The 22,515-nt window shown below is 39.9% G+C and overlaps 1 protein-coding gene across 3 annotated transcripts in view; it reads right to left on the bottom strand.

The window, feature by feature from the left end:
- Positions 1-22,515, bottom strand: part of BNC2 (basonuclin 2) — a 419,458-nt gene that overhangs the window by 285,666 nt on the left and 111,277 nt on the right. For 2 of the 3 annotated variants that reach the window (XM_029202981.1, XM_029202982.1), the window contains exon 2: positions 4,845-5,045. In XM_029202981.1, coding sequence (XP_029058814.1) covers positions 4,845-5,045 — 201 coding nt within the window. Of the gene's footprint in view, positions 1-4,844; positions 5,046-13,728; positions 13,827-22,515 lie in introns of those variants that run through there. The other variant, XM_029202984.1, reaches the window with a different exon arrangement.

Raw genomic sequence — 22,515 nt, 5'->3', positions numbered from 1 at the left:
TTTTAGCATCATGACCGTAAGTTTGGTCAATTTAATCCTTTTTTAGTAAGACATGATTACTAAAACACACCGACTGCAAGAAGGGGAGTAAAAAGGGAGGAGGAAAAGTGCAGAAACCTAGGGATGCATGATGCCTGGCAGTGAAAGTCATTTTCAAAGACCATTAACTATCGACTGCTTTACTCAGGTCTCTGGTTAAGTAAGAATATACATCGTCTGTTAAAAGGGACGGGAGGGCTGCACGACTGGGATAGAGCTTAGAATAAAAATGTATTGTACAAACTAGAAAGAAGAATCAGGCCACGATATACAATTAGGCATCTGACTTGTAAGAAACACTGTCTATGTGCCTTTTAAACTGTTAATAAACATTCAAATTATTTGGCGGGGGCCAGGGGCAGGTAGGAAGTCAGACAAAACCACCATTTCCACTTGAAAATATAGATTCAACCAACAGAAACTGTGTTTGCCTATATGAATAGAAAGAACTAAAAGACTACTGGGAGAAAAATTCATTTCAAACCTGCTTTTAAATGGATTCCAGCAATGTTATTATATGTTTCTGACAATATATTTTATTTATCATTTCTCTGAAATGGGCTAGATTTTATATTAGTGAGAAAGTTTGCTTGACTCTGTCCTATCTCTGGTGAGCAGACGCTCTGGTATTAATGTAAATCACTGATTTAATTTTTAGCTTTCTTGGTTTGCCCCTCACCTATCTAGGAAATGATTTCTCTGGTGATAACTAACACATCATGCTAATGAGACAATCTAATGCACAATAGAAAAATGTCACTACTAATAATATTTGCATGAAGTTAAATAAAGCAACTGTAGGATAATGTCAGACAGTTGTTCTTTAACAAGACACAGTTTCACAATGAAATTATGTTGTTAATTTTGTTACATCATTGGGTGAATCCTAAATTACTACATAATGATGCACAGAGTCATTTATAATTCTAACTTAGTATTTCACTCGTGTCTGAAAAGAGACCTTATTAAGGGATCCACATCTTATTTGAAACGGGTTAAATATACCTCACTAATAATAAAAGGTAAATGCCTCTAGTAATATGTAAAAGTGTGGGCTCTAGCCCTTTACCTGCTATGGTTTCATTTCTGAAAAGATTTCAAGATATATTAGACTACTGCATCCCTTGAGGTAGCTACAAACATTTTATTTGCTATTCTCTCACATGCACAAAAGATTTACAGAAATCGAAAAATCGCCATTTAAAGCCTGATTAAAAACAACAACAACAACTTCCAAAAGCAGTCCTGATTTTGTGCTTTTAACAGTACTTTGTGAGGTTAAAATGGGTAAAATAACATTCTGGACTCTAGGAGATGAACAGAGAAGATGAGCAAAGGGTTTCTGGTTATTCTCGACCTGTCACTGATCAAAGTGACCCAAAGAAGAACTCCCTTTACAAAAGTCAAGAGTCATGCCCTTTAAGGTTACCAAATATCTGTCTGTATGGAAAAATATTATCCCTTTTGAAAACATCATACTCAAATACAGGAGAAAAATGTAGAGAGGCAGGAAAATGCAGTCAAATTGTCATATCTCAAACTTTAGGGGAACAGACTTAGTTCCACCAAATCTAAATTGGCTTCAGATTGTGGTATCTTTTTTGTTAGAATTAATTACACAGACTGAAGATTTACATATTAGCAGATCTAACTTTGCTCATACAAAACAAAAGACAAAGATTTTCATAACCCTACTTCCTAAATTACCCATAGAAGATACAACCCTAGAATACTAAATTTCAGTATTCATGAGCTATTTCACACTCTCAAGTTTTGCTGTAGTTAAATACTACAGATGGTGAATTCTCTATAACTCAGTTTTAAAACCTGCTAGTCAGTCTTTTCTAATATTTAAAGAAACGGTCAGGTGAATCCTAGTTTTTCTTATTACAGAAAACTTTGAAATAAAAAATATACCCAATAAATTGTATTCATTTCATGAGCTAAGTCAATTTTTTCTTAGAAATTAAAATAATCATAATATAGAAAAAACATCTCTATGCCTTAGAAATACAAAATTCTGCAGACTTGATTAAACTGGACAAACTTTTACCTGCAGTAAGACAAAAGCTAGCTTAAGGTGTATACTGAGGCTAGTATTCCTTGAAACTGTTGGCTTTGCGAGGTATCTTCCTTGCTCTGGCACACACACACATACACACACGCACACACACACTCTGAATCAGCATTGCCGATGAACTATAGGTCAGGAAAATAAACATATTAAACATGTACAGCACATATATTTTTAGATTTACACAGTTTCAATTTAAGTTTACACAATATTTATACAAACCTAAATGTCATCCTAAAGGAGAAAAAAAAAAAAAAACATGTAAACTCATACCCTCTTTCACATGCTTTCGAAAAATGCAGAGGAGGTTAAGCATTTAATAACCACGACAGGAGAAAAAAGAGGGGGAGGGGAGTCTCCAATTACTTCAAAACCAAAAAATAAAGAAAATATATAAAATATAGTGAAATCACTACACTTTTTTAAATTGTGATTTTCTCCCTTGATTGTACTACTCTGTTTAGTAAATAGTATAATTAAATTATATAGTTTCATACAGCACCCATGATGCATAAATTACTTCCCTATATTTCTACTCTTTTCATATTATCACTGATGCTCACTTTCACACATACATGCACATAGGTACACACAAGAGATTTTTATACACCCACAGAGTGAAACAGCTGGATCAAAGACATCATAACGGCTTAGCTGTACAAGTTTCTGTCTCTGAGCGATTTCAATTTATTTTCCTAACTTTGATCCATCATTTATAGAATTTACTTTTATTTGTTTTTTAGCTAAAATGTTTTCCACGACTTAAAGTCTCCTTAGATTCAAATCTACTTGGAAATGGGCTAGTGCCAAAGAAGCAATCTAACACCATCTATGTGGTTCAATAGCCATTTATCAATTGATCATTATCTCTATCTGGTTTTATTAACTCTTTTCTAGCTAGAGGGAGACCTAAACCAATCTTCCCTTTCAACACACACACACACACACACACACACACACACACACACACACACACGACCTCCACTAACTCAAGAAAACCCTGAATATGACATCTAATTTGTAAAGTGCCAGAACAAGTTATTTGGTCCTAAGGCCAGTGAAAACACACTCTGTGTTCCAACCACGAAAACAGCCACCCAGGCAGGGACGTGCCTCAGAAATACACCTCTCAAAGCACTCGGCAACTCCAAGGAGTATCTCTGGGAGGAAATGAACTTTTTAACTTGCAAGAATGGGAAATTGCACATTAAGAGTTGCATATTGGGTTTGTGTTGATTGCATTTAAATCCCAGCTTACTGTATCAGCAGTAATCAGGGTCCCTCTACAGGATATGTCAAAATACACCTTATTCAAATGTATTTATCCTATCTAGAACCGTGTGATACAGCTGTTCGCTAGCTAAATGCTGCAAAGCGCTGGCTCTCTTGCACTATCTTTCGCACATCTACTTCTAAACTTGCGGTAGTCTCTAGCCTGGCAAACTGCTTTCCTTCCTTCTTTACCAATACTTTAAAAATCGAATTAACTGAATAAAGTATTTAGTTCTCATGACCTCCTACAAACAAAACAGGTTTTTTAAAAAAGAACGCAGCTGCAGTATTTTTTTTAAATGAGTGGAGCACTATCCATTTTCTAACGACCTCCATCTACTTAAAATCCCAGTGAACTCGTCAGTAATACTTTCGTGCTGTGCGGAGGGTAGTATCATACTAACTCTTGCTGGTGGAGGCTTTTGAAAAGACGTGTCTGGGAGGGAGGCACCAGGGAACTTCCCTCCCTCGCTTGAGCACAGTCCAAGATGAAAGTTTCTGGGTTGTTTCCCTTCGCTTCCTCTCCCCCTCGCTCCCCCTCGGAGCCGCAGAGCCAGTGATTGTGCAAGAGGAGCCGGGCGCGCGGGGCGCGTAGGTACCACCGAGCGCACGGTACGTAGTACGAGCCGCGGACTCCGCTGATTAATGAGCAGTCGCCGGCGGCCTCGCGCGGACACGTCGGCTCTCCCCGCAGAGCCAGCGGCGGCACAGCCGGCCAGCCCGAGGACGGCTCTGGGGAGGACGCCGAGGCTGCCCGAGTGTGAGTGCATCGGCCGGTGAGCGGGCGGGCGGGAGCCGAGCGGGCGCTGCGGGAGCGAAGGGCGAGCGCGGAGGAGGCGGCAGCGGCGGCGGCACGGAGGAAGTGGGACCGCCGGTGGCTCAGCCCGCCACACACGCCGCCTCCACCCGCGCCCCTCGGCGCTGCCAGCGGCTCTTGCGCAGTATCCTCTCCCGGGCCGGGTCGGAGTCGAGCCGCTTCCAGCCCCGGGAAGTCCGTCGGGCAGGGCCGAGGGGCCCCTGCATTTTATGGCTGTGAGGTTGGTAAACCTACTCCGAGACAGCAGCCACTTGGATGAAGGGATCAATGCAGATAGAAAGATAACATGGGGCGGGGGGTGGGGGGTGGGGGGTGTTGTGGTTGTTTTTAATTTTTAACAGAAAACAAAGAAATAAATGAAGTCTTCCCCTGACCCAGGACCCAGGCTGGACTGTGAAACTTTGCCACAGATGCCTTTGCTTTCTTCTACTTCGGTATCCTTTCCCCCCTTTTCTTGTAAGTAGCCCTTAGGGAAGCCGTGAAGTAACCCTGCACGTTCCAATAACAGTTATGACATAACAGAACCCAACTACGAAGTGATCACAATTCAAAAATGTTTAGTAAGGAAAATACCAGAAACAAAAGTGCACATAACAATTCAAGGTTTCCTTAAAAAAAAAAAAAAAAATGAAAGTAACTTACCTGTTGGGACATTCTGAATAAGAGGTTAGTATCAGCGTTTTGCCATGTCCCCATGAACCCTGGTTCAGCCGGAGTCGTTCTGGTTCCGAACTGCATGGAGTTGTCAGTACAGCAGTCTCTTAAAGTCAAGTCTCTTGCCCTCTTTGGCTCTCTGTCTCTCTGTGTCTCTCTTTCTCTCACATCCACTTCTGCCTCTTCCGACTGAAAAGTGAAGGTGGATTTTTTGAGCCTCTTGGCAGCCAGTAGCAGGAGTGTAGTGTAGTTAAGAAGCTGGCTGAATTGTGCATTTCACTGGGGAAGGGGGAGATTTGGGGGAAGGAGGGGGTCAGAGCTTCTTTCGCACCTTCTGCACAGATACCCCTATCATTTATGCATAGATTGTGACTCCCCGAGCTTGCCTTTGCTCGGTTTAACAGCTGCCTGTCAGGTGTGCCGGCAGCACTGGAGACCCAACCATCAGCTTCAAACTCTCAGCTACTGCATGTCATTGGATAGCAGAGCTAAGAGTCAACTGCACTGTTCCACTGTCAGGCACTAAATGACACCCTGCACTAACCCCTCTCCAGACACACGGATAGAGAGATACACACTTATGTACACTCCAAGCAGCACCATGATCAGGGATGGTCCACGGGGCAAGGAGAGACTGGGGCCCTTCCCAGGGAATTTTTCCCAACAATGCTTTCGGGTATAGCATGCAATATCTGACATCAGTCTTTGCTTTAACATTTGTAAACCGCTCGGCTTAAAAACATTTTTTTCCCCTAATTACACTGGAAGAAAGAAAAATACTCAGCTATAAGAGAATGTGAAGTTGGCTTAGGTGTTGTCTAAAATGTTAGCTCCTAAAAGTCATATAGTATGTACTGGACTATTTATAACCACATATAAACTTCTAGAGAAAATAATATACATAGAGACATGACCTTACACTCTAAAAGGTAAATAAATAAACCTAGCAGTTTTTTGAACATAGAAGATGCACAATAAACATGTGCAAAATAAATACACACTATTTACTACCCAGTTCCCTCAGGGCATTAATTACTCAATTGGATGTTGAACAATAAGAAACTGAATGGGAAAGGAAAAAAGTGTACCTTTTCTTAAAGCTCAAAAGTAGAAAAAAAAATCCTTTGTTAAAGTTCCTGGATGAAGCCTCTACAATATCCTTTCAAATTATAAAAAAGAAAAAGATGAAGAAAACAAGCCTGTCCCATTTCAGGTAAAAAGTAATGAATATAAAAACTCCATTTTTCATTCAAGATCTCCATGGAAAATTCTATAACGTTTTCCGGCCTGATGAAATATAACCTCGATAGCGTGTCATATTTTTAATTAAACCAGGTTTAAAACACAACATCTATTTATTAGATCATATTTATCTACCTTCTTCATGGAAAAGCAGAACTGAACAAAACACACTGTACATACGCAGTAACTCCAAAATGGAAAGCTAAATTCATGTCATCTCATAAAAGTAGTCAGCAGCAAAAAGCCATCCTTCCTAAACTTAAAATGTAAGGCACATTAATCTTCGACCACCTACAAATACCGAGGACAAATGTACCACTCTCCTTGCTCTTTCTTAACTCAAGAATAACAATAAACCTTACTCTCTGAAACAACAAAAGAAACAGAAAAGAGCTTCCGTGGCAGCTCGGTGTCATTAGTGGACAATGAGAAAAGATGAGAAAACGTGCACTGTGTTGACACAAATGTGCCTTCCCCTCTAGAACCGACATCTCCTGAAAGCTTTTCTGTTAAACTTCCCTCCGGTTCACCACCATTAAGCACAAAACAAGTCTCAAAAGCAGCAAATTCAATATCTGAAGAGAAACAAACAAAAACCCGAAGAATTGTTGCCTTAAAATATATTAAGTCCACCTGTGGTCAATAAAATATTCTTGGCGGGGAGAGGGCAGGAAAAAGACCCTGTGAGTCAATTGTCAACAGTGACTGTACCTTTACAGCTAGCTATTACCCATTTAAACTCCCTCTAAAATTTGCTAGCCTCTTGATTTCTGAAGTGGCACTCAGTGCCTCAGTCAAGCTGCATGCTCAGCTCCTGACCTTCCCACTAATGGCTGTTATTTGTGGGAGGCTTAAGGACACTGTCAATAGCAAGCTTCCTCCTCGCTCCTTGCAGGCTCTGTTGTATCGCTTTGCCGGCGTGTTCTCTCTAGCGTGCCTCTGGCTCTCCTTGCTTTCACCCTCTCAGCTCCCCCTCCTTCCTTCTTCTCTCCTTCACTGCCTTTTCCTCTTCTTCCAGCCCCCACCCCTCCTTTCTCTCAGTCCTGTGGTCCTCTCCTTTCCCAGGTATCCCCTCCTCACCAACCACACATACACATACACACACACACACACACCACAAAAATCAACTGGCATGCAGCAGCAAGCACCTGCAGTAATAGACTCTTTTATTAAAACTGTTATTCTGCAAGACTTGAAATTCCCCGTGGACTGGGCCATGTCAAAGCCGATATAATTAACTAGAGGCTCAGCAATGGATCAATTACCAGACAAGCAAGTGATAGTGAAATCAATGAAAGATCATCAGCCACATTATCAGTGTTGCAACTCATTAGGGCAAAACTGAGAAATGTGCTCAAAGCGAGCCCAAGCAAGGTGGCATTACAAAACAAAGGGCTAATTTGGAGACCCTGCTGTGAACAATCTGTAACAGAATTAGCCTTTTTTCCCCCTAAACTGCACAGCTCAGTAACTAAATGTGACAGACTGAGAGAAGCAGTTTATTAAGACACCAACCCCAAGTTTATTTAGTTCATAAACTCCCTCCTAGAAAATCAATACAGTCTGTACAGGGTTATTAGGCTGACTAGCTAATACATCCAAATCTAGTCTGCCTGGCCAGCAGTCGTCTGACAAAATGCTACCCAGAGTAGGCAAACAGAACTCTTTCAGAGAGCAAAGCTTGAGTTGCTCTAGATGAAACAGGTCTACAGTGTAACGTGTATCTGGCACATTACTGCCAAGGCACAAGCCTCAAAAGCACCAAGTTATCTTTCTACGGTTTAAAAAAAATTTTTTTTTTTTTTTTACCTACAACTCTACCGTGCAATTCTGCACCTGCTAAATGGATTTGATCAAACAAAGTTTTAACTTGTTTGTAAGAATAGTCTACAAAGAAGACAAGCTTTATTACAATGAGACAACAATTAACCCAGACTTAGCAAGAAATGAGTGAACGAGTCAACTAAAACAAAAACCTCAAGCATATACACATGCTGTGCTTTACAGATTTTAAGTTTCAAACATTCATTTTTAAATCCAGTTTTCAAAATACAAATTTGACTCCTCTAGAACTTTCCACTCACTTCCACATATAAACACAGCATGCAGAGTCCTCAGTCTTAGGATAGATAATCTTCTGTCTAGCAAGCAGGACACCTGTATCATTTTAAGGACACAGGTACAAAAACTATGTACCCACTAGGTACAAAGATGACTTCTGAGTTTGTCCACTGGCTATATAGTCTGAAGATTGTAGAATAACTGTCTGGAATCATTTGTATTAAAATTACTTAAAACTAGGGGAGTAGAAGCAGGCATCACTTACACAGTAATTGTTTCTCTGCTCTCCTGATTCCATGTATTTCCACTTAAAGAATCACAAATCCTAAAGGCTATGTGTTGGCTTTCCCACCCTTACTGATAGTGAGAGATGGACCATGGGAAGAAGTACACCAACTAGGTCTAAATGGCACTAAAGTTATTAAAGATATTATGGAAATGTGAATACCTCCACCTCACCACAACATGTAGCAGAAATACACTTACACAAAAGTAAAAAACTCAAATGAAGTTTACAGTGTTAAAATAGATTGGAGAACGGAAGGAAAAAACAAAAAGACAACAGCTTTTGGAAGTGATTTCTGATGTTTATGATGTTTTCACATTTAAAATGTTCCAAGAAAAGGATTACACTATTAACATGACTTCAGTGTACTGGCTCTAATATACTAAATTCTAAATTTCAAAAAAAAAAAAAATCTTTATTTTCACAGGACTTTAACAAAATCCAATTTATAGACTGCTGTAAATAAACATTTTTCCCCTAACTTTTGAGCTGGTACTCTACCGAGCATTTCAAAGCTCATGTTTTTGAGTAATCTGTAAAAAAGTTAGATATATAGATATATAGATATTCTACAAAGAATAGTCTATTGGTATCTATAGTCTATTGGTATCTATACTATAGATACCAATGTCTCAGATCATAATCAAAAGTTGTAATTACAGAGAAATTTTATTCTTAAAAACCTTTTTGCATATAACTACATACTGTGCATGTACCCTCAATGAGATCCAATTAGTTGCAAAGAATTTGCATTTCAGTTAGTGTGGGATAACAAGACTACAGGGAGGCACAATGCAATTCCACCAGCAGGGTAAGAAAGTGTGTTCTTTTTTGTTAGCTCTGTAAGCAATAATTCCCACAACTGACTGTTGTAAATGTTACTGATCTTTTCAATATTTGGGTATTGAGGTGGGTTAGGTTTTTCCCTCCATTAAAAAAAAAAAAAAAAAATCACACGTTGGTGCAGATATGAGCCACAATGAACACCTTGAAGAAACAAATGAGCGAAGGATTTTGTTTTGCGTGTTTGTATGTGGGGTTTTTTTTGGGGGGGGGGACTGCATACTTTTTCTTTTCTTTTGGATACTTATTCTAATTCTTTTAAAGGCACATTGCTTTCTTAAAATAAGTTCCCTAAGTGGAGGTAAGGAAGCATCATTGAGATAGTTTCATATAAATATATATGGCTTTGTGATAAAGGCATACATTTAGTGCACTGAGAAATTACTCAAGAATTTTCCTTTTTTATAGCTATGTTTCCAACAATGTAAATCCTAAGCAAATATCAAATAAATGTACAATTTATATACACAGTTTAACAAGCATCTGTAGGACTTCTGCTGGTTCACGGAACAATACCTGTAATTCCCTGGGTTCAGTTCAGCAGCTGTTAACAGATTCTGTAATCTGTAATGACAGTAAACTGGCCTTTGCTCTTCTTTTATTCACTATTCATTTTCAAGGCTTGGTTAAGTACAGAGCTGGGTTAAAGATCAGTGGTTTTTCATGTGACACAAGCTGGTATTCATCTAATGGCTTGTCAAGACAAAACTGTCCCTGTTCTTGCCAAAATAATAAAAATGACGCTCCACATCGCATGACAATCAGCACTTCCTTGTGGCAAAACAACTCAAGCTTTTGTACTTCACATATTTTATAGAGAAAAATATTCAATAATTGGCTATCCAATCCTATCTGTGGAACTAGGCTGCCATTCTCAACGGAGATTTTTTAAATGTTATGACCTCTCAACATGTAAACTAGTTTCTAATCAAATCACACTTTACAGTATAAAAAGAAATTCATATGGCACTAAGGTATATAACTTAATATATGCAAATTATGCAGAAGCAGCAGGCTGGGCCCAGTCACAGAGGTGCGGGGAACCAATTGAGGAAAAGTCATTTTTCTTGAGAACAAAGTATGGGACTTGCTTTGCAACATCTGTTGGGCTGTGTGAAATGTTAACAGATGTCTTAAGTGTAAAAAGGAAAAAGAATTAATAAAGGAAACCTCCTCTGAGCAGATAATCCACCCAAATTTCCATATTCCAGAGGAAAAAAGTTGACAGCAACCTTTTTCCCCTTTGAGACCTGCCATCCCTACTTTTTATTGCGTAAAGTTTCATTTTCTACGTGACGCTAAGGGAGAAAATTCTTTGACTCACTATAAAGAATAGAGAAAACGTAAAACAATAATTTCCACTGGGGTTTCCCCTTTGTGAATAATTATATCATAATCTAAGCTGCCTGTTTTCCCTTGAGTCATATAGGTCATTTGATGCCAAGACAGTGAAAATTCACCCCTCCCCCCAAAAAAATCATACAAAAAGATGAACTATTACTCTGCTCTGCCTGCATGTTTTGGGGGAAAGGAAGGAAAGGAGATTAAAAAGCAGCTTTTAAGGCAGAGTTCAGATATGAACACATCTCTCCCCTTGAAGGGGATTCACCTATCACACCTACATCTCCCACTCTCCACTGGCTCCTAATTTCCTTCCATTACCAGCCTTGTAAGGGTTGAAGTACCCCTCTTTCAACCGCCAATTATTCTACAGAAGCAAAGTCTGACGATCTTGAAGAAAATTTTTGGATTCTACTAGTTGGATCCCTGCATTTAAATTTTAAGGAAACCGGAAAACTTTTCTTAGTTAACAATTCTCATTCGTGTCTCAATTTACCAGATGATCTAGGCACACCTGAATGCAGCCGCCTTTAATCCAGATTAAAAAGATGATGCATGCTGCCAACTACTGAATCTAACCCTGTGCCCGCTTGTGTATGGATGGACTGAACTATGCACCTGTAGTCTTCTATAAATCTTCCTCTTTGGAGACATCAATCCTATTGTTTATTCTCTGAAATTCTGGGACATAAATTTGGGCTGACAGCTCATGGATTAACCAATTCAAAATGCAGTTAAGGATCTTTATAGATTCAAATGAAGGAGGAAAAAAATGGTGTTGTCCCCTTGGATTGCCAGTCTCAATCACTGGCCCCTCTCTCCTCTACGAGATTCTGTGTTAAAACTGTACATGTTACAATTTAAAACTGTTTACAACTACACCTTCTCCAGACAGCCCTGGCAGCCTGCACTGGGCATTTCAGTATATAGAAACCTCAGCCAGAATAGCTTGAGGATTTCAGGGGACAAGAAACGCAGGCATACCTTTGATTTTTGGTTAGTTTGTTTTCTGCCAAAGCATCATGGGTACTAAATGCTCTAGTGTTTACTCACAGGAATACCATAGGAGAGCACATGACCAAAAAATAACAACAATAATAACTGCTGTACCAAAAACAATGATCAGCTACACTGAGGGAGAAGCTTGTGCACTGAAAACATCATAATGTGATCTCAGACTATGGGGAAAACAGGCCTCCTAAAATTAAGCTTGAATAGGACAGAGATTTAAATCACTTTCAGCAGTGGCAGGAACATCCCCCATAAGCAAATACTACCTAAACACTTCATCCTTCTATGGCAAAAGGGAGAAACCGCTCTGGTTGACACTTGTCTCTGTACCAACTGGCACAATCGATGTGATACAGCATCCGCTGACAGCCTAATCAGGGCCTCAATTTCAGAGAAACACATCAAGGATGTGTTTTCAGGGATATATCCAAATGCCATAATCCCTTGATATGCTCTAAAAAAACTTTTAAATAAAGAGAACTTGGGTAGGGTGTGGTAGATGAGGTAGTTTATAAAATGTTAGGGAAATGATGAATCCTTAGAATCAGGACATTTGCAGATGCAAATTTGCATCTGAGGTTGGCATGAATCTCGAGGCTCCAAAAAACAAAAAATGAAATCTTTTACCTACCCTGTTTTGGCTTAAAGACAGAAAAGTGACTTTATTCATCTTTTCTCAGCTATGAACAGTGACAATGCCTTCTTCCTACCATAATGTAAAGTTCATGTTTTATGAGAAAGTCTAGAGGAAAACAACCAGTAACGTGTTTCCTTAAATGAGCATTAAAAAACAGGCTGGGGAGCATACAGCGGGCAATTAGTTTGTATAACCATGAAGAGCAACAAGCGCTGTAAAGACAGTGCTAATTTCTCTATTTACTTCCTTCTAAAGTCTGCAGACCCAAGAAACTCGCAGCCCCAGTGAACTTATCACAATAATAGTTCAAATTACTGTCGGGAAGGAAGATTGAGATTCGTAGGCACCCAGTTAATCCAACACTGCTTTTAGAGCTGTCACAGAAAAGAGCAACTCTGCTGATGGTACCCTCTGAAATGAAATTCACAAACGTAAAAAATAAGTTTAAAAAGTGAAATACTGGGTTTCCCTGGTGGTGCAGTGGTTGAGAGTCCGCCTGCCGATGCAGGGGACACGGGTTTGTGCCCTGGTCTGGGAAGATCCCACATGCCGCGGAGCGGCTGGGCCCGTGAGCCATGGCCGCTGAGCCTGCACGTCCAGAGCCTGTGCTCCACCACTAGAGAGGCCACAACAGTGAGAGGCCCGCGTACCGCAAAAAAAAAAAAAAAAAGTGAAATACTAGTATATGTGAAGTTTCATAATCCTCGGAAAACCACAGAGGCTATTTCATATAGATAGATAGATAGATATTTAAATGAAAAAAATGTTGAAACAAAGCAAATTTGAATAAACCTGAATATTGTTTTCAAAATTAAGGAACTCAGAAGATGCCAGAAACTCATTAACAGCATATTAAAAATAGGAAGAATTAATGGGTAACTTAGTTCTGAATAGTGATGACCTTCTGTGGGGAGTAGTGACTACAAGAGGCACAAGGAAAGCTGCTGAGGTCCAGGTGGTGTCCTGTATCTCCATCTCATTGGTGGTTCTGGGTATGATCCCTTTGTAAATATTCACCAAGCCATATACCCTTATGATCTGTACACTTTTCTGTATGCATGTTATACTTCGGTTCTAAAAGTTTACTACTGCTACTGTGAATGGTACTGCTAGTAAAAACAGTGAAAACAATAAATTAGAACTATGTAAAAGAAAGAAAAAAGGGAGGGAAAAGAAAAACTAAGGGGGGAGTGGGAGAGAAAAGAGAAGGGGCAGAAGAAGACAGATACTTTATCACAGTCAAAAATCATTCATGTAACTGCCACTAAATGTACTGCTTGCAATGATTTCTTTAAAGGTAATAAGTGTGAGGAATCAAGCAAATACCTGAGTTTCACAAAATGGTGATGAGTGTGAAAGACAGTAAAAGGGAGGGAGACAAATATTTAGGTGAGAGATACCTTACCTAGGCGGTGCCAGAATGGGAGTGTATCCAAGAGGCTTAAACATACCTCAACTTGAGCAGCATCAACCCCACAACAGGGGATCCTGAAAGGTGCTTGCCCGCCCTGCTCATTAAGCCTATCCTCTGACTTGTGACTATGGCTATTTGGAGTGGATGCTAGGCATGCCTGTTGAGAGACTGGGAAGGAAATTACACATACTCTGCAGACAGTATTATTTGGAGACACTTAGTACATCAAAACAGATCAAAAACAAAAACAATTGCAAATCCACTCCTCTGACCACCTAAACACTCTTTAAGAGTTAACAGTCTCTAAGGCTGACAGCAGCCAACCATTAAATAAGTCCTGGAGAGAATGGAAGTAACAAAGTGGGAAGAAGTGAATAATTTGCTGATTGATAAGGTATATACTTTTGCCCTGACTAGCTCAGTTTCTAGCTCCCTTTTCTTCCATGTGTTATAAAGACATATTTTAAACTAAGCACTTTTAGCCACTGTTAGGGAATGCTGATCAAAGCCCTACTTGCCAACTACAAGAAGGTGTGGGGAACACGAAAGTTAAAACATAGTCCCTGCTCATTAGAAGTTTACAATCTAGTACAGATAAGCCAGATACAATCTAGTACAGATAAGCCATGTACAAAAACAACCTTAATAAAACAACGTGATAAGTAGAGGTAGCAGCCAAACTGTATAGGACTTAAGAAAAGGAGATTCCTTCCAGCTGGTATGGGAAGAGAAAGTTTCTAAGCAGATGCAGCATTTGCACTGGAACTTAAGAACTGATAATTTTCCTAAAGAAGTGGTCCATTGGACTTCCCTGGTGGTCCAGTGGTTGAGATTCTGCACTTGCAATGCAGGGGATGTGGGTTTGATCCCTGGTCGGGGAACTAAGATCCCACATGCCGCATGGCACAGCCAAAAAATTAAAAAAAAAAAAAAAAAAAAAAAAGTAGAGAAGTGAGAGCTGTCAAAAATTGAATCAGAGTACCGAGGCCAATGGAAAGGAGACACCCAAAAGAAGTGGTCCAGTTGGACTAGAACGTTAAGGTGGAATCCGTGTAGAGCGATGATGAATGAAAGGGGTAGACTGGTCAGTGGGAACTATTATAATGGGAGGGGTCCTGTATGTCACTAGAAGAGTTGCTATTTATCCTGTTATCCATCAACAGTCAAGACCGCTGAAAGCTTCTCAACAGCAGTACAGTATGAACATTACTGTACTTGAAGAGGATTTATCTGGCAACAGCATGACGGACGGACTGAAGTGTGAAAAGACAGAAGCAAAGACACCAATTAGGATAGCTATTATAACAATCTGGGTAAAAAGACTACAGGCAATAGGGCTGAGGAAAAAAGAGCAAGATACTGCATGGAGATAAAATCCAGGGGACAAGAATGACTGATGTGCGTAACAAATGAGAAGAGCCAAAGGTGACACTAAAGCTCTGATATTCTGAGCACAGGAAACCGGTCGCACTCTCAACAGACATGGGAACAAACGAGTTGGTGGTCGTGTACGGTAAGCCCAGTTTGAGAAAACAGTAGGTCATGCTGGTGACTAGGCAACTAGAAACATTCAGAAAATAGGTTGACACTGTAGTTATTGAATCTGAGAATCATCAATAGAGAAGGGACACAATAGGTAAAAGAAAGTGGCCAAAGTTAGCATCTTGGGGGATACCCACAGTTACTGTGGGAGAAGACAGGAGCAGCATGAACAGGGGCACTGTGGTTGTCCAATGTTCTCAGCGGCAGGAGAAGTCAGAGTTTAGAGAGTTTTAAATGCTCTAAGAAACAATGCTACATTTAGAGTGCAGTAAAACCAAGTACAGTAACAAGTAGTAGTAAATATAATAAGAGCAAAACAAAATGCATGGGAACGATAAATACCAAAATCAGAATCCTGCTTGAGGATGGGAGGGCAGGTATTGGATAGAGGAAATGGCAGTGGCTACAATGTAATTGGGATGTTAACCCAGGGCTTCAGATATAAGTGTACATTATTAGTTCTTAAGCTTCAATAAATGGCTGTTCATTATCCCATTCCTCATATATGTTTGTGGTTGCGATATTTTATAATTATATTTTGTGTCCTAAGAGAAATGTCTTAGTGGGCAGATAGGTATAGAAGTTAGAGGATCTAGACTGGAAAGAAGTGAAGAAGTAAGCAAAGTACAAAGACAAAAGAGGCAGAAAAGGGCAAACATTCTATGGAGAAATTCTGCAAAGAAAGCAAGTAAAGTAAGAGAAAGGTGGTCTGAGAGTTTGCAGGGCCTGGGAGAAGTTGTGTTAGTGTGTTGATTGCTTGTTTCTCACAACAGGGAAGAAAAAGTATCACAGGCAAAGGGGACAAAGCCAGGGGAGAAAAGGATACTGAAGATCTAAGCCAGAGGGAAAATGATAAAAAAAAAAAAAGGGGGGTTCTAGGAGAGAATGCAATCAAGAAAACAAATGAAAAGGGTACCCTTGAAGGGAGAAGAAAAATTTTTTTCTCAGAAACCAGGGTAAGAAGAGAAAAAAATTCTGTGGTTAAAATATATATATATCTCAAAAGTGCTCATGTAGAAAGCCAATTTACTATCCATCTCCCCCACTAAGCTTTTCACTTGTTGAAAGTAAGAGAGTTTTATCTATATTTGGTAATCCAGGGCCTAACAGAGTGCTTAACACATAGTAAATGCTCAATAAATGATAGCTACACAAAGGACATGACCATCTCAGGAAAGATGAGGGCACTTGCTAAGAGAGACAGGACAGGAAGAAATCAAGGACCAACAGAGAGTAGAAAGTGTTTGGTCCAGTTGGAGAGGGTAACATGAAACTGAATCAACGAGAAATGAATAAAAGAAATGGCAAACTGCAGAAAGGACTCAGTCTTGGTTCCTGTAAAACTCTGAAAAGTTACAAGCAAGTGGACTGGGTTCAAGAAAGTGTAGCTCCCATTTCCCAACCTGGAAAGTAGAATATTAGAAGCAGCAAGGAGCTCTTAATGCAAAACTGAAAAATGCCTTGTTTGAAATGTACACCCTGACATGCAATAATACACTGTATTTCTTTACCTCATAGCATTCTTACAGGATTAGTTCTTATCAAGAAAGTGAAACACTGAGAAGTGACTTTTGGATGAAGTTATTTAATTTTTATTTAGATGTCCCCCAAATCTAAGTGTTTACTAGGTAGGTCTTTTTAAATATCTATGAACTTCTTCCTGGCTAATGAAATTCCCCAAAGCAAACAAAAATCAAAAAACGTTATGCTTTCTCTGGATATATGCCCGGGAGTTGGATTGCTGGATCATATATATGGTAGCTCTATTTTTAGTTTTTTTAAGGAAACTCTATACTGTTCTCCATAGTGGCTGTACCAGTTTACATGCCCACCAACAAGAGATACACGCACCTCAATGTTCATTGCAGCACTATTTACCACAGCCAGGACATGGAAGCAACCTAAATGTCCAACAACAGAGGAATGGATAAAGAAGATGTGGTACATGTATACAATGGAATATTAACCATGAAAAAGAACAAAATAATACCATCTGCAGCAACATGGACAGAGCTAGAGATTGTTATACTGAGTGAAGTCAGACAGAGAAAGACAAATATCATATGATATCACTTATAAAAGTGGAATCTAAAAAAAAAAAGGTACAAATGAACTTATCTACAAAACAGAAACAGAGTTACAGATGTAGAAAATAAACTTACAGTTACCAGGCGGTAAAGTGGGGGAGGGATAAATTGGTAGATTGGGACTGACACATACACACTACTATATATGAAATAGATAACTAGAGCTTCCCTGGTGGTGCAGTGGTTGAGAGTCCACTGGCCGATGCATGGGACACGGGTTCGTGCCCCGGTCCGGGAGGATCCCACATGCCGCGGAGCGGCTGGGCCTGTGAGCCATGGCCGCGGAGCCTGCACGTCCGGAGCCTGTGCTCCGCAGCGGGAGAGGCCACAACAGTCAGAGGCCCGCGTACAGCAAAAAAGAAAAAAAAAAAGATAACTAATAAGAACCTGCTGTACAGCACAGGGAACTCTACTCAATACTCTGTAATGACCTATATGGGAATAGAAACTAAAAAAGAGTGGATATATGTATAACTAAATCACTTTGCTGTACAGCAGAAACTAACACAACATTGTAAATCAACTACAATAAAAAAAATGTTTTTTAAGTTATGCTGTTTCACATCTGTGACTTGAATGAAGGACTGGGAGATGTGGAACAATGTCACTTCATCAGCAAACATGAGAGGAAGCTGAGGAAAGCTTAGACCCGCTCCTTCCTGCAATCCAGGTCTCCAGAACTGCAACTGTGAGCCAAAGTCACCCCAGCTCTCTGTACAATCAATGGTGGTTGCATTAGCACTCTCGGGGCACTCTCAGTCCAGATTCCCCATAGAGAACTGGGAAATGCTGAGTTCCAACACCTGGCCAGCATCAGCAACCACCAAACAGTCACCTCGGGGACCTCGACAAAGACATCCATCCGCTGTGCTTGCAGCCACTCCAGACCGCCTTCCTAACAGAGTCCTTTCTGCGAGGACCACTGTCTAAGTGACCTGTCACAGATGCCTTATAAAGCAGCATTACTACTGTGGGCCAACATGAGATTGATCTTTGAGCTTCGTGGTCTTCTGTTGTCAACGGTGCATTATAAAACCAATACTAAATACTTTATAAACAGGTCTCCCTACAGTGTATTAGAAGAATAGTGCATATTTCATGACCCAAAGTTAGGTAGCCACATATCCATCAGACTAATAAATTATTTATTAGGTGCTCAGAAGTGCAATAAGAGTCAATAAACTAACTTCTGAATACTTACAAGCTACTATTTCACTGGAAATTGCACCTGAACGAGAAGACTAGCGCACTCACTGAATGGGGGATGGAAACATCCCGGCTCTCTCACATGTCCTGTTAGAAGGAAGCACAGGCCTCATGAGTGAGAAGGGGACCTGAAAAAAGTGTCTTGGTTATTGAACATACAAAGAGCACCAACCAACCCTATATTTGTTTCCTTTCTTTCCCATATAGTCTTCTCTGGTCCTACCAACCTTGGAGACAGCTCAGAGAAAGAAAAATTAGCGGAAATATTTCAAACACACCCTGAGTCAGACCATATGACAACCACCACCACTCATGCTTTGCATTTGACATCTCCAAAGAAACTATCCAATGGCTTGAGTGCCCAAGCTCTCTGCTATATGTACAGCATAGAATTTGGCACTTATGAACCTCGGGTTTAGAGTAGCTTTTTTTTTTTTTTTCTGTTTTCAGTTAAAGGTCCCAAGATCAGAGACACTCGATGATACAGTCCCTGGTACCCAGTCCAACATCATCAGGCATCTCTTTCTGGGTTCCACCCCTCTGGAAAAGGACCTTCTGTTCAAGAATGTATTCCAGCCCTTCAAGAAGGAATTTCTTCAGCTGGGAGTTATTTCCCAAACTATCAGAGGCGTGGACCTTTGTGTAGCATTGTGGGTGCCAATGGTTTCACATGTTGGCCACATTAATACTGGAGAGCAAGCATCTGTAACCCACAGCTGAGTGTGCTCCAGCCCCAAAGCACCCGCAAGGCTGATGCCAATGCAAACCACTCTTCCCATCCCACTTCTGAACCACACTGGTTTTCTCCAGGAGCCAGGGGCTAAGATACAGTTCTGAAAATGAAGATTTTGGGTTCTTTCCATTCACATGATGGGTACAGAGTGTTGAGAAGAATACAGCCGGGGGGACTGGCTCTATTTTTTCTTTCCCGTTCCATACCAAGTGAACAAACCATAAAGAGGTTTACAGTGTCTAATGGTGTTCCAAAATATCCCAAGGGCAAAACCCAAATGGATAGATGTTTGCACACAGTTTTACGTCTTTCTTCCTAGAGTCTTATAGTTTTACCCCCATAGGCTGGAGGTTTTAAGGTTGAAAAATATTTTATGTGGGTAGGAAAAAGAAGTGGAAATAAAGGAGAAACATGTGAGAGATCTTCGCTTTCTCGTCACTTTCTCAAAGAGACCTTCCCGAGTCCTAGAAATAATGAAAGAGTTGATGTAAAACTGTAAGACAAGACGAGTTTCTTGTATTACTTTTGCTACTACAACCACTACAGCTAAGATGATTATTCATATTAATGAGTTTGGTATGTAGACTAACTATAAAAGATGCAGTCTCTGACCTCAAGTACTTATCTCTGTCTTTTGGGATTTATTCCTCCTGCTAGATTTACTTTTATTCTTCGTACCCTTTCCCAGAGGAAGTGATCATCACTCAGGACTTGTAGCATTTCCATGGGTGGGGTTTAAATATGGCAAAGACAAGGGAGAAAACTTTTGCCCTTGGACAGAGACAATGTTGGCCCCAGAGCTCAGGATGTCTAGAGTTTGTGACAAAAAGAAATAGAAACTCCCTGTGAAATTTTTACACTGGTCTCACTGAGCTTTATCAGAAAAATCTTATAAAGCGTGAAAGTAGATAGTATTCCAGGGAGCACGCAAGCACGCGTTCACACAAACTGTATCCCTGCACACAAATGAGCTAACGTTAGATAAGTCTCGACCCACCCTTTATACTCAGCTATTTGTGTTTTGTGTGTGTGCTTATAGCACTTGTCAGAGATATCCATGGAGTCAGTTTTGCCCAGGTGTTTCTGCAGTCAGATTACACGGGTTTGAATACCCATGGAACCTTTTACTAGTCGCGTGACCTCAGCCAAAATTCCTCATCTATAAAAAGGAAATAATACTAGCTCACCCAATTGTTGTGAAGATTAAACATTTTGATTAGTGCAAGACGTTTGGCTGAGTGAATAGCACATAGGCGCTCAATAAATATTGGGTGCTGCATATATATGTGTGTGAAGAGAGACTGCAAACCAGAAGCCCTCAGGCCAAGTTTGCTTTGCTTGCCTCCCTTCATGAGTATGTATGAGTGTGCAAGTGTGTTTAATTCGTAGGCAACATGTTAAAAAAAGAATCAAGAAATTTTAAATGAAACTATGGATTTCCAGCTGTTGGGGACAGGGTGGAGTATCAGGGAACTAAAGATACAGCAGCAGAAATCTGTGTTTCTTCATAACAACGGTCCTCCGAGGTGGAGCTGTGCTCTCAGATGGGCACAGTCTCCATGACTCCCCTTCATATTATAAGCCACTTGTTTCCCTCAATTCCATCATTTGCCTGACCTCTATAGCCATTTGAGTTTGCGACCCCTGCCTATAAGTGACTCCTCCTTAACATGGAATACATATATGAAGAATTCACACATAAATGAATATCATATTTAAAGTGTCAAGTACCAAAAATGTTTTCTATCATGTCTACCTCTGACAAAAGTAACACTGAAATGCATTATGTTCCCTTTTGCATTTTCCTAAACCGTACATTGTTTTATATTTATATATGTGTGTGTGTGTGTGTGTGTATATATATATATATATATATATAAAACATAAAAAACATATATATATATCAGCAGTGAGTAAATACATGACCTGTCACTATATCAGGGCTTTTGCCACAGTTATAGATATGGGCTTTGTGACAGCTATTTCAGTAATGGTGGTTCTCAAACATACATGTTTTTAACTGATAAAGACCTTTTTTAAAAAAGAAATTCATACTGAACATGCAGGATAAGAAGCATAAAGCCTGGGCCCCTTGGTCTCTATAACCTGAGACACCTACACGAAATTGTAAAACCCCACCAAAAGAAGTTTAGAAAACTGATCTACTCCCATTGCTTTACTATACAAACAGGAAAACTGAGACAAAGTAACAAAATAAGCAGGTGGCAGACTCGACCATCGTTTGAGACCTAGGTCTCCCAAACTGCTTTTACATCGGGTTCAAAGCACAGGTCAAGAGTGTTGGGGATACAGTAGTGTGCGAAGCCGCTCTGCTGACTTAATGAGAACCAACCATTAAACTTTCAGGAATTTTTTAAGCCAGTTGACTTCACATTGGTAATTCACATCAGTAAATGCTACAGATCGGAGCTCCCCTACCCCATGAACTAGTTGTTAAACACTTACAGATGTATTACTGGTTAAGATCCTGGCATTTGGCTGTTGGGGATTTTCACATGGTACGTGTATACTTCGTTCTAGAGATTTGAGGATTTTGGTGAAGAATATGAATAAAACCAAACCAAACCCTTAAGAGTTACAGAACAAATCTGGAGTGCCTAGTGTGTCCAAGGCATTATGATAATAAGTTTTCTAAAAGATATAATTATAGTAAGATCTCAGTGTCCAGAGCTCTTAGGAAATTAATTGTTCTGGGTAGGCAAAGAGTCTGGGGGATGTTACTTTATATTTATTGAGCACCTGCTGTACACCAGGTACTGTGGAAAGCATAAAATATTTTTTTCATTTGTTCTTCACAGGTGCTATGAGATAGGTCTTATTATTCTCATTTTACCAATAAGGAAATTGACGCTAAGAAAGTTGACTCACTTGGCCAAGGTCTTATATTAAGTGTCAAAGTGGGGATTCAAGACCAAGTTGGTCTGGTTTCAAAAGATGTGCTCATCCCCATATCCTGCAATGCCTCTCCAGTTTCTACCATTTTAGACAAGAATTCTTTGAAAAGGTGCTGCATATTCAACATATATTTTTAAACAGGACGTATCTTTCTTGATAATCAAATTTTTTCATTTTGAACACCAAATTAATATGTAGTGATACCTTTAGGGTTTCTAAGGGCTAGAGGGGCCCTGATTGTTCCTGGAGGGAAAAAAGAATCTCTGGGAATGCTCTGTTTTTAAATTTTAAAATCCACCATTTTATCCTTTCATAGTTAGTTGTAATTACTTCTTGTATC

The sequence above is a fragment of the Monodon monoceros genome, unplaced genomic scaffold (assembly GCF_005190385.1).
Source record: "Monodon monoceros isolate NGI ecotype Baffin Bay Population unplaced genomic scaffold, NGI_Narwhal_1 Super_Scaffold_5, whole genome shotgun sequence".
NCBI lineage: Eukaryota > Metazoa > Chordata > Mammalia > Artiodactyla > Monodontidae > Monodon > Monodon monoceros.
Note: the sequence above shows the minus strand (reverse complement) of the source record. Positions and strands in the feature narration are given on the sequence as shown.